General features: G+C 33.3%; 1 protein-coding gene and 1 pseudogene across 2 annotated transcripts; one reads left to right on the top strand and one right to left on the bottom strand.

Moving 5' to 3' along the window:
* Window positions 1–396: 396 nt before the first annotated feature.
* On the bottom strand, window positions 397–9,503 carry LOC149544210 (uncharacterized). Of its 2 annotated transcripts, none has more exons than XM_089798725.1 (3): window positions 9,354–9,503; window positions 7,404–7,579; window positions 397–666 (listed from the first exon to the last, which is right to left on the bottom strand). In XM_089798725.1, exons 2-3 carry the CDS (start codon window positions 7,557–7,559, stop codon window positions 619–621), a joined length of 204 nt encoding a protein of 67 aa, XP_089654851.1. In that variant the 5' UTR covers window positions 7,560–7,579; window positions 9,354–9,503; the 3' UTR covers window positions 397–618. The 2 variants fall into 2 exon arrangements, with proteins under 2 accessions (XP_089654851.1, XP_089654852.1); XM_089798726.1 differs by having other exon boundaries at window positions 9,269–9,381.
* Window positions 3,524–4,249, top strand: LOC149544211 (uncharacterized; annotated as a pseudogene).
* Window positions 9,504–13,018: the final 3,515 nt, after the last annotated feature.

Genomic DNA, 13,018 nt, shown 5'->3' with positions numbered 1-13,018 from the left:
AAAAATAGCCTGGAGAATTAGCCACCAGGGGCAATTTCAGAATAAGACCCCATAAAAAGCCTAATGAGAAAAAACATATTTTTCTGAAAACAACAATGGTTGATACATTAATGAGTGATACCAAATACAGAAAACAAAAATGAATCAAAATGCCTCCAAAAGCTGGAGTAGAACATCATGGAAGCAAACATATAAAGTATTACCTAAAGTCATAGATTTTCTCTGAACTACAGAAATTTTAAGACTTCATCAATATATCATACTTTTTAATTCAGAAATATAACTGTTGCACAGAAAACTTGTAAAAACACACAGTTGAAAACTATAGAATGTGTTATTCACATGTCCAAAAGCAAGAAATATTAACTGTTTTCTACTCATCCAAGCACAACAAAATTTGTAGTAACCCCATGAACTATTATTTTCTGTTCTTATAACAGTAATCTGAAACAGGAAAATGGCAGCAATTTATTTTTCTCATCAATTGTAGCTCAGCTATTAATCGTTGAAGTATTTTGAAATTAAAGATCAGATAAACAGTTCACCATTTGTCCATACTCCACAACAATAAAATTAGAAAATTCCATTGCCTTGAAAGACCCAATACTGACAAAGTTGTCATTCCTTCTTTCCTACTCCGTGAGACATATTGTAAATGCCACGGCCCTGCATAAAGATGTAACAAATGGTTCCTTAGTCCTTCAAAAGACAATCTATGCATAAGAACAAAGCTAATATTGCACAATTTGAGATCTTCACAAATTATAACCAAATTGGAATGTAAGAACAGAAATGAGTAATATCTTGACACACTAAAGCAAGATACTTGTTAGTGTCTTTGTCTGTCTATATACAAAACATTCCCCTCTTTCCAATTCCATGAGATAAATAGCCTTGCAGAATGATGCCGCTTGTCTTTCCTTAGATAGTGCTTCAAAGGATATAACAAATGCATAAAACATAGCTAGATATTGCTCAATTTTGAGATTTTCTAATTTTTTTACTAAGCTGGAATGTAAAAATAGAAATAGTACATTATGTGTGAGTGTTATATATTCAGGCCTTTCTATACATTAGTTTTAAGCTGTAGAAAGATGATATAATTCACTCAATGCCAAAGCTAATACATATGCAGATTCAGATAACAAAATATATCAAATTCTTAAGGCACATGAAAAGTGTGAGTGATATATATTCAGGCCTTTCTATACATTAGTTTTAAGCTGTAGAAAGATGATATAATTCACTCAATGCCAAAGCTAATACATATGCAGATTCAGATAACAAAATATATCAAATTCTTAAGGCACATGAAAATTGTCAGATTCAGCTGATTTCTATTAGTGATTTTCATGTCCACCATGCCAATCTGGTTTTGATTCTTGAAAAGTCAGAAATCGCCTAACCTTGAAATTTCAACTCTATATTAAACTCATTGTAGTGTCCATTCCTCTAGAATGTTTTAGAATGCTTTTAGCCAATTTCCCAGCCTTTTAAACCTATTGTCAAGATATCAAATGGACATAAGCCTTCTCAGTACTCGTTTCCAGTCATCTTATAAACCATCTGAAAACTTGTGCCCATAATGCTGTTATGTCCCCAAATGTCAGGGAAATAAATTAATGAAATTAATTATTTTAAAGTTGTCTAATGAATTAATTATTAAAAGGATGACTTCATTTTAACTAATTTAATTAAAAGTGATTTTTTCAACAAAATAAGAATCGTTAAGTTCCTTAAATTAAGGAAGAGATTTTATTATAATGACAACTATAAATTACGACTTAAAGTTGCTTGTTAGAGGGAAATGAAATAAAGTATTTCTCTCAAATTAGAGAAAAGGCTATTATAAGAGGAGAAATATAGGTAATTGAGAAGGCATTCTGGAGATCGTTATTTTTATTTTGAGTCTTTTCTTTGTGAGCTTGGAGCTTTGCTTGGAGGTCCAATACATCCTTAGGACAGAAATCCTAGATGGTTTCGCGATTTGGATGATAATGCAGATTAGCCCCCTTGGTGGATTCACTTCAGGATTCGCAGGTGTATTACATTGTTCAATTTTGTGAACAGCTGTCCTAGTCATGGCTGTGATTTGGAGATAATGCGTCATAGGTACTTGATAATATTATATAGGAATTATGTGTGTATGTTGCATGTAAATTTTATACATGTTCTAGCATTGTAATGGTAGTATATTTGATGTAGCAGCCATCATATTTTATATCAGAATCATTTTCAATAGATTTGTCTTTGTAATTGCTTATTCCATTGGAAATCTATATGATTTCCTTTGCATGTTTGCATATTGCTATTTTGCAATAAAATGAAGCAAATCATGTCAAAATCTAGTTTGGGATATTTCAAATACAATCCAATTCACAAGGTTCGAATTCGAATTTCAGTTCAATGATCAAAAAATTCAGATAAGTTAAGCAAGGGAAAAAAATCAAAAAGAGCCATTGACATTAAATTTGCCTTACATAAATTTATTTATTTTAAAATTAGTAAATGTATCTCACAAAATTGTCAAAATAATTTAACATTGTCAAGTAAAGAAATTAGCTAAATAACTCAAAATTACTTTAGATGAAAATATTGTAACAAATTTTGCAAAATTTGAAAGTGTTGGAATTTTACATTAATTTAAGTTTATAGTTTAGATTTTAAAAGTTAAAAAATTAGACGTGTTAATTATGGGAAGTTAGTATGGTAAGTAGTTATTCACAGGAATAAAGGCTTTATATAGCCAATGCTAATCAATGTAAAGATTATCCCAATTTGAGTCATTTGAACAATAATATTTCAATTTTTCTTTGATCTGCAATCAATCCAGTGTTTGATCCTTCATTTGGTATAAGAGCGGGTAAGATATGCAAAAGTATTTGATTTAGCGGCAAAGGCAAGAATAAAAGGTGCACAATATGTTATCAGAGTTTCATTTGGACGAGAAAGATTAAACTGCCTGTGCACACATAGTAAAGTTTAAATGAGTGAGAATGGTCACTGTGAATCATTGCCAGGAGAGCTTCAGCATTTATAACAGCAACTAAGCGACATCACCTTCTATATTGGTTCACAATGGAGACTGGTTGAAAAGGTAGCAGAATAAGAAGCAACAGTTGGTGATTTCACCATGAGTAGCAATCTTTCTTACTGGCAGGCCGCAGAAATAATCTGGAGCTGTTTCTCCCATACCCGAATCAAGTTATAGATCATTTTCTTGTGTTGTTTTCAACCTAATTGTACGGGGCCTACAAAGTCCTATTTGGTGATGATATATTTAAAGGCAAATAGTTTCTATGTGCGGAACATAGGTGGCCTCATTGAAGGAAATTGACACTGCCATAGGGAACATGTGAAAACGCTGGTAAGCATTTACAATGTTACTGCTCATGTTAAAGATTTCATGGTTTCTATTTTCTAAAAATTATTTCAAGTGGAATCGCATGTGTAAACATTGTCTCTGAGCTTTTAAACTAAGGTTAATATGATTTTGCTTGATATTAAAAATCCCACAGGGAAAATGATAACAAGGATGGGTTCATTTGCCTCCACATTTTTTCCAACAAATGCCAATCTACAACACCTTTCACAGTTTGAAATGACATTTGAAATCAACAATAGTCTACCCACCCAGCTTTAAGTTCAACATAAGAAAATAGCAGTGTTGCCGAGAAGCCGGGAGAGCAATGGATTGTATTGCAACAAAAATATGGTAAAGAAGACATAAAGTTAGAAATAATAAAGATTGATTTGGGAAAAGCTACAACTGAAGTTAATTCAAAACAAGTTGGGGAGGATTGTTCAAGCAATTTGCCATCACAATATCTAAGGGTGAGGGAACTCTGGTTATGACAATCAGATGTACTAGATATCCTAACGAGATTGTCATTGATTTTGTATTAGTGTTAAAAAGGGAATCTTCTGAACCACAAACTCATCAATCTCCAGATTTTAGAGAAATGGCTGGAGATCTCCAGAGATTGCAGTAACAGACTACTTGAAAGAATGGAGAATAAATAACAATATAGCAAGTAATTTTATGCTTTGATGTTGAGGACGTGTAAAGTTGAATATTTTCAATGGTTGCAGACTATTAATGCTTTTAATGATAATAAGAACGACATTTAATAATTTTCTACAGGAGGCAACAGAGTAGGAAGTTTGATATCACCACGAGCTAGCTTCTTTCTTAGGGATGATTCATTGCTTGAGTGACTCCCTATTTGGGTCCTTGATAAAGAGGGGGCTTGGCATATTTGTTTCCCTGAAGAAAAGAGGGAGTTTGACATCATTATTGTCCCTTCGAAATCAAGGTAGAAAGATTTGGCTAATGAATTGTCAAGCACTTGAGCATTAGACACACTCAGAGAAGATGTGGAGTTTTGCGAGGAGATGTGGAGTTTTGCACGAAAGGCATCTCATGTGCAGGCATTTAGGTAGTGATTAGTGCAGCAGAGGAGAGGCTGTTTTCACATCAATTAAGGAGGCATTAGACACACTCTAAGGAGATGTGGACTTTTTAAAGGAAATGCATCTCATGTGCAGCACTGTAATGTCCCCTTTTAGCGTTCATAGCATAATGTTGTCGTTAGCCTATTTCCCCACGGTCGCGTACGCTAACCAAGACATTAAAGGGACTTAGAGGCCATTTGGCCTAGATAGTTTCAGTTGCAAGTCTTTCTGAAGGGTTTTGAGGCAACGTTGGGCATACTTACTATTTATAGTAAGTAATTTTGGACATGGTCGGACATCCAGTGGCAGCGGTATGTTGATGGTAATTGTTTAAAATCGACAAGAAGACTTGTTTATCATTGATAAGATTTGTTATGCGTTGATAAAGCTATTTTATAAAGTTAAATTTAAATATTTAACTTTATTAATGCATATACTATAGTTTGTGAGAAATATTTAAATTAAAAGAGTCCCCTTTATTTTATAACACATTGGAGACATAAGTTACATAAAGGGACTTATGTTTTATCCCACATTAAGAAAACGATATCCCACATTAAGAAAACGAAGGATTGAGCTCTTGTGAGAACACTATAAAAGAAATAGAAGAGCTTCTTTTTAGTATGCTTGGATGAAGATTAATGTTATGTTGTTGGATATCTGATTATCTGGCTTGGAGGACTGAATCCCTCTTTGTTAGCATTCTCTTCGTTGTTGAAAGACACAATCAGGAGGATTAATGGTGTTTCCAAACACACTGGGTTTCATTTAGTGTTTTGCTATAGTACGGATGAATAGTGTTTTGCTACAGTGCGCTTGAATAGTGTTTTGCTACAGTGCGCGTGAATAGTGATTGCTACAGTGCGCATGAATAGTGAATTTGCTACAGTGCGTGAACAATATTTGCAACAAGTTTATTGTTTATTCTTGCTGATTTGGGGGTTTGGAAGGCTGCCAACTACATCTGCAAAAATACTACAGCAACTAATTCCAGGTTTCTTCTGTCAAATTTTTATACTTTGCATTGTAGTTGTTGAATACGAAACAGATATTTGTCACAGCATGTTAAACAATTGTATGAGCACATTTACATGGCAAAAATCACTATTTAATTAGCAAATAAGAAGTTTCAGATTTTCCTATATATTGTAGTATGTGTGCCAAGTGTTTGACAAAAATGCTATGTTGAGTTATTAAGCAAATTAATTGATATCATAAAGTAGCTTGCAAGTTTCTTTATTTGGGAAAAAAATAGGGGAGGATACTACAAGCACCAAATGAGGCATTAGACACACTCGCAGGAGATTTGAAATTTCAGAGCAAATGTGTCTCATTGTGCATGGGAAGTGGGAACACTCATGTTCTGCAGATAGTTTCAGGTTCTATGCTCAGGAGATTCACTGATGCAATCAATTCAGTGTTTCTTAAGTGAGCAAGGACGATTCGTGCAGGTGCAAGAGTTGGGTTCAAAACCCTTGCAATATTCCACTATTATTCAAATTAATGTAATGCGGGGGGGGGGAATGGATGATAGAGATTTACATTGTTTTTGCCATAAGTAGTAATTCATAGAAATAGTGATCTGGTCACAATGCCCACCTAGACACTAATACACTGCAAAAGTGACCTGATCCCAACTGCAATCACAATATAACTCTGCTTACAACCACAATTTCAGTAGAGTTCACACATAATAACACTAAGGTGATTTTGAACAGCTATGATATTGAAAGATTTATTTCAAAACTATTACTCTTCTCGGAATCTCAAAAAACTTATTATGTTACCGAATATCACCTATCATTCTTAAATCTTGTCAAAATCACTCCAATCACAGAAGTGAAGAAAAGCCATAGAGCAGATTAAGGGCAAATAACTCCAAACTAACTCCACTTGGCATGGTCAATCATAGCTTCTTGAGGCATAACATTAGGAATACCCCATCTGGAAAATGGAAATAAGTAATTTCTTAGAAAAAAAATTATGAAAACGGTCAATCAGCTATGTGTGAAAATCTCATAACTTTGCTGCCCTTCAATGTACTAAAGGAAAATAAATATATAAATAGCAATAAAAATAATGATTTAAACAATCTTAAAACTTTTTATGCTACCTTCACCTAACATTCTTTAATCTACGAGTTAACAGTATAGTTACAGAAGAAGTAAGACCATAGAGAAAATTTAGGGGAAGTAACTCCTGTTTTAGTAGGAGATTGACTATGAATTAATTCCCCTTGGCATACTCAATCAGAGCTTCTTGGGGCAGAACATACCCATTTGGAAAAGGAAAAGTAATAATGGGAATCATCTATTATATTAGGTGGTTTTCAATTGTTGATCTAATATCCAAATCCGAATTCACTCTTGGTTTTAATCCACAAATGGATAAGATAACTATTGTCTGCAATAAGTAGTCATTTTCAATCTGATAGATCTAAGTTCCTGATTATTGATATCATCTGCACTTATTTTCTCTTTAAAAGCACTGGTTACTACATGGATTGATTGCCTTCCTCGTGTTTGATGTCTATATACTATCACTGTGCAGTATCTAATTGTTGCATTATTTAATTCTATGTCACTGGCATTCAGTTGCAATTTCTTATATTGCTGATGGCACTCAGCATGCACTACATGTCCAGAACTTGGACAACACTAAATAATAAGGGTAAGAGAAAGATTGAGTTGTTTGTTTCCTGCCCTAGGGTTGCTACGAATTGTACAGTGTATATGTAGTTTCTACTTTTGTAACACATTTGAGGCCTGAATCAGAGCTGTGGTCAATAGGAACAAATTTCAAATTTTGGCCAAGTATACTTAATAAAACCGCTCTTTTATCTCCCATTGAGGAAATGCATACATGCTTAATCCTAAAAATATTAATCAAAAGCCTTCCATACAGACCAAAAAAAAAAAAAGATTGATTAGGTCCAAAGAAAGGCATACAATCATAGAAATCGCTGTAACTGCGAAGGCAATTGGAATGGCCACAGAGGTAATCTTATCATAAGGCCCTTTCAAATATATGTGTTTGTGAACACTTTGGAAGAACTTTTGCTTGTTGTAAAGTTTCTCCCTTGGTGTGAATGGTGGCTCAGTCATTTTTCCTTTAAAATGAAAACCTGCAGGAAAAAAAACATCCAGTCAACTGCATGCATAGGAAGCAGTCCAACAAAGAGAAAGAACTGGATTACAGATGCAAGCGCATACAAGAAAAAATGCTGACTGACAACTAAATAACATTCCTAAAGTGCATAAAAATCCTAATACCAATGTGTGGCTACAATGGAGTGCACTCACAAAGTGACACAAGTTCAAATCCCCCTCACCGAATAACAGCAGCTTGATGCTCAAGTGGACATGTGATAAGTTTGTGCAGGAAAAATCATCTCAAACTACTTCTAGCTGCAGTAACATAACAACAATCCTGTGCATTCATGTGTAGCCTCAAGCTCAAATACCCCTCATCAAAGAAGAGCAGCTTAATACTCGAGTACACTTGTAATAAGGTTGTCTTGTAAGTATGATTGGAACATATTTCCATGACCAAGCTTTAAAAAAATTTATAAAATGCAATACAAGAACTACCACACAAGGAATGTTGCAAAAACCTCACCAAATTAGCAAGAGAAAAAGAAAATATCACTCCAAATCCAACCACAGCCAGTTCTACTTGTAGAAGAAAGAAAAGGAAAGCGTGCTGGATAAAAAAATGCAATGAGTTCCAAACAAACCAGATACGTCTCAATAGAAGCATGGAAAAGTTTAAAGGACGAGAAAAATCCAGGAAATTGGCACCCAAATTCTCCATAATTGTTATCATTAAATTGGTACTAGAAGGAGATTACATTGGAAAAATTAATGCAAAGTGAAACAAATTAAAACAGAGCCTACATCCACCCAAATAGGATGCACTTGAGCAGCAAAATGCCATCTCTGAAAGAAGAGATGACAGGTTCAAATCCTCAGAAATGTGATTAATATGTCAAATTAATTGACATAAATAGAAATTAAAATAACAGAAAGATATTGTAAAGCAGGAAAATTTTCTATCAAGTGATCCTGACTTTCTGATAGAAATGGAATGTATTATCACCCTGTGAACCAATGGGCGTGCCCCTGATACACGTGTGTTGCTTGTCTATGAGCCTATCATAATATCGCTGGAAAATTGATTCCCTGATTGTATATCATGGTTGAAGGACCCTACTGACCTTATCTGACCAACACAAAAACGGGGAAAAATAAATATAAGGGCTTGGTTGAGAGATAAACAGGTATTCCCATCGGGAAGGCTACGGTTCAGGACCATCTGGAAACTAAACAGGAAAAACCTAATCTACAAGCAGCTAACGTGAAATACATAATATAAGAAATAAGATTAATTTGGTGGAAAGAAAAATGTAATATGAGAAGGGTTCCGAAACCAAATTTAGCATATTTGTCAATGGGCCCTTGGTAAAGGAAATGAGGCCGAGGTTGTGTCCCTCGAAAAATGGATGACTAAAGAAGTTCGACCTAAGGCAGATTTCCATCAAAGAATTAGTATATCCCTAAATACTGAACCAGCAATCGACCAAAAGAAAAATGTTAGAATTCAACATTAAAACCTAGGTCAAAAGTTTGATGCCCAAATTTAAGAGATTTAAAAATAAATACGGAACCAGCTTGTCTGCATTTATCTCGACGATAAAGAATAAAGACACGATGTAAAATGAAACGACGTTTCAGAAATCACTGCTAATTTAAGGTCAACAAATTTGCAAGATCTAAGAACGCATTGTTGTAAAAGGATTTGCATGCGAACATACGAGAGCGATTTTTTCAGATCCGTGACCATAGAGTGGAATTTATTTTCTTCATATGTTTACAAAGGATTTCGCCAATTTCACATACCTCTCTGTTGATTGAGTCTCCCGTTTCGCTGCAAACGCAAAAAGGCTGATGTAAATGAAGTTAAAGGAATTTATTAATTTATAGGGATGCTTCAAAATTTAGAATATACTTTTCTAAGTTTTTTTTGTGTGTAATTTGCTTAAAATTTGAATAATAATTTTATGGCAATTGTTTCAATAAGAGATTTAACGTGTCAAAGTTCCTTGTACAATGTGGATAGTTTAGGTTAGATAAAAGTGGAGCAAAGATAAAAGGAGGTGGAAGGAGGAGAAAAATAGGTAATAAGATAGAGAGGATAATGTAGAGAGAGATAAAGATAGAAATACATTGAATAAGGTAGGGGTAAAGATTTTGAGATAGAGATAGATTGGTTTTGTCGCATGATTTTCCTTTGTAACATTTTAGACATTCATTAGTCTTGTGGTTCTTAATTCCTATTAGAAGAAGAAAACATATTGATAGGTCTTTAATCACTATTTAGAAAATATATTATTCCATCAGATGTAGGTTGGTTAATGTTTTAATCATTATGACAATTATGTTGTTATGGCTAGAGTCGTTACCTTATGCAAAAATAGGAGATTTACAAAGATTGGACGTATGCTCAGAAAGATGGATGAAGAATCTATATGAAGTATTAACATAATTTAATGATAATATTATTGTTCATTGTATTCAATTTTGTTTTCATTGTGCCAATTGTATATTTCAATAATAGTTGGCAAAGCTAGATATTGTACACTCAAACATAGGCTTAGTTCTTAGATGAAACTGAGAAGAAATATATATGAATTATAGGCCATAGATAAAATGATGGAAAGCACCACATTCTTTCTTTTTTATTATTTCTTGGGAATATGTGCTCTAATTCTACAAATGAAGGCTAGAAAACCTCATCACATGAGGCTAAGCGAGATTATCTAACAACTTTGTAATATTAAGGAGGATAATGTTTGGAAGGTTAAGATTTGAATTTGTATTACTGAGCATAATTTATGGTTATGTTTAATGTTGGTCAATAAAGGGGCTACTCATATAGGAAGCCTTTAAAAATAAAGTTTGATTTAATCTTGGTCTCTTTTAGAGAATTTGAACTCTTTAATGGCTTACCACTACATCAAGGAAGAAACAAAATCATAAACTTCTTGGTCAATCTTTGAATCAACTCTTTGAAGGATTTAATAATTAATTATCATCATAATTTTATAAAATTTAGTTTTTTGTTTAATATCATGGTTAATAGGTTTATTATAATCCCACTTGATTGCTTGAGTATAGTTTTGAATATCTTAATGTTGTTTCGTGAAAGTGAGGAGATATTGATACTTTGTCAACAAGTTTTCATATTTTAGAAATGGTAGCATTATTATTTTTAGGTTGTATGAAGTAGGAGATGGTGGAGTTCTTGTTTGATCACTTCAAAGCACCACAATATATTCAAAACTACTTTTATAAATCTACTTTTTAAATAATTACAAATCTATAATTATGTAATGTGTGAGAGATGAATTAGTACAAATTACACTAAAAAAATAGAAAAACTCCTAAGCACAACTAACATATATTATCAAGTTATTTGTGATTGATTATAATTTTTAAAAATGGAAAATATTTTTTCATTAAAAAATAAATAATCACATAATAAATATAAAGGTTTTATTTAATAGTTTTTCAAGTGCAAGCAAACAAGGTGGCCCACCTTCAAGAGCTTCTAAATCACTAGGGCAATGCTCCTTGTATTGTTGCCAGAGTGCCTCCAGATGCCTCAGTTGATACCACACCACCCACAGGCCACCGCTAGGAGCGCAGTTCTTCAAGCCACCGCTTGCACACGTTGCATTTGCAGGCTTCTTGCCATTGCTCTCCCAATGGTGGTGATGGTGATTGGCAGCACCACTTGATTCCCCCACCCCGTGGTGGTACAAGTTGGTCCCTGGCTCCTCCTCCTGGTCTGCAGCGTGTGGTTTCTAGAAAGTGGCCCTTTCACTTGGAATTGACCATCTCACCTCTACGGCCTAATACAAAGGATGCTAACTAGGCCCCTGATGATGTTGTTGATGGTTGGATTGTTCCCAGCCTGCCTGCCAATCTCAAGGATGACTGGGGATTTCATGATTGGGATGAATTTTCCCCCCTTAATTGGCACTGCTTTAACTGCTTTAGGGTTGCTTCTTTATATATATATATATATATATATATATATATATATATATATATATATATATTTGTGAATAGTTGTTGATTCCGGCTTCGACCGTGTGAACTCTTATGGAGTGATCTTGTATCCCCGACCCTTTTTTGTGAAGTGTAATCTTAATATATTATTTATTAATAGAAAAGAACTATTCATCAAAAAAGAAAAAGTTTTTAAATTAATTAAAAAATATAAAGTGAAAAAAATGAAACAACTTTTTTAAAAAACCATTCTCTACTCAATAAATGAATACATAATGATTCAAACTTATCTTATTTCACAACAACTTTTTGTATGCATGTTTGATGAGGAAACAAGATGGAGTTGTAAATTTTGCTAAATAGTAATGCTTAGTGTGATCTTTAAGCCACACCAACTTTGATCTACTAGTACTTTTGGAGAAGCTTCAAGAAGAAGCTTTAAAGTTGAAAATTGTTTTTATCTAACAAAGTTTGTGTTCTTCTCATTGCTGAAACCAATGACAAATGAGAAAAATAATAATTTAAAATTATGAAAAATAAATATTAAACTGTAACTATTACATTTTGATTCAATAAAATATACTACTAAATTCCTATTGATTGATTAAATTGGTCAAATAGAAAATTGTGGATCAAATAATCCTGTAGTTATCCTGCTATAGCAAAGAACTAATAATGATTTTTTTTAATGAACCAAAGTTCCAGAATTGTCATAGTAAAATTTGTATATTGATTGTAAATTCTCATTACTTTATTTTTAAAGGAATGGTTTATATAAATATTTATATTAATGGGATTTGATCTTATGGAGAAATGGTAGAGCTTCTTGCTTATAGTGTAAATAGTTAAGATTCAAATCCCCATGAGGTCACTTTTTATCGTGTTAATAATGGAGTGTATTTACCTTATCCCTTGGTGAAATATTAGGGCTTCATAAATATAGAACTTAAAATTAAAGCTCAACCTTTTTACAAAAGAATAAATAGAGCTAGACAATGTTGTAAGAGGGCCTTTATTGATAGCAAAGGATAAAAAGGATTTCAAAGAGTGCATAATAGATATCATTAGGAACATGAACTTTCTTCCAAGTTGGTTGCATTTAAAATAAACATAAGGGAATTGGTGGCTTGAGTATATATTTGTAAAGAAACTAAAAATATCAATAGAGTTGTAAAATGTGGAGCTTGCAAGGATTTACATCCTCCCATCAATGATGATATGAGGTGAGAGGATCAAGGGAAAGACAAAGAAATACAAATCTAAAGTGACAAAGGATGAGTCGAGTCCCTCTATGGTACAAGAGCACACAAGCATTGTGATAAGGACCTAAACCAATTGGGATCCAAGTAGAGTATAAGATATGTGTAATAAGGCCACATTGATTTTATGGACGAATCATTTATTGGATATGAAATAATGCAAGCCAAAGTTGGCACATAAATGTGACATAGGACCAAATAGGGAAAAAGCAAATATAAGATCAAATGGGG

Source organism: Cupressus sempervirens, chromosome 8 (genome assembly GCF_028749045.1).
Source record: "Cupressus sempervirens isolate cs-2001-9-10 chromosome 8, ASM2874904v1, whole genome shotgun sequence".
Lineage (NCBI taxonomy): Eukaryota > Viridiplantae > Streptophyta > Pinopsida > Cupressales > Cupressaceae > Cupressus > Cupressus sempervirens.
The sequence above is the reverse complement of the archived record's forward strand: the minus strand, read 5'-3'. Positions and strand labels throughout refer to the sequence as shown.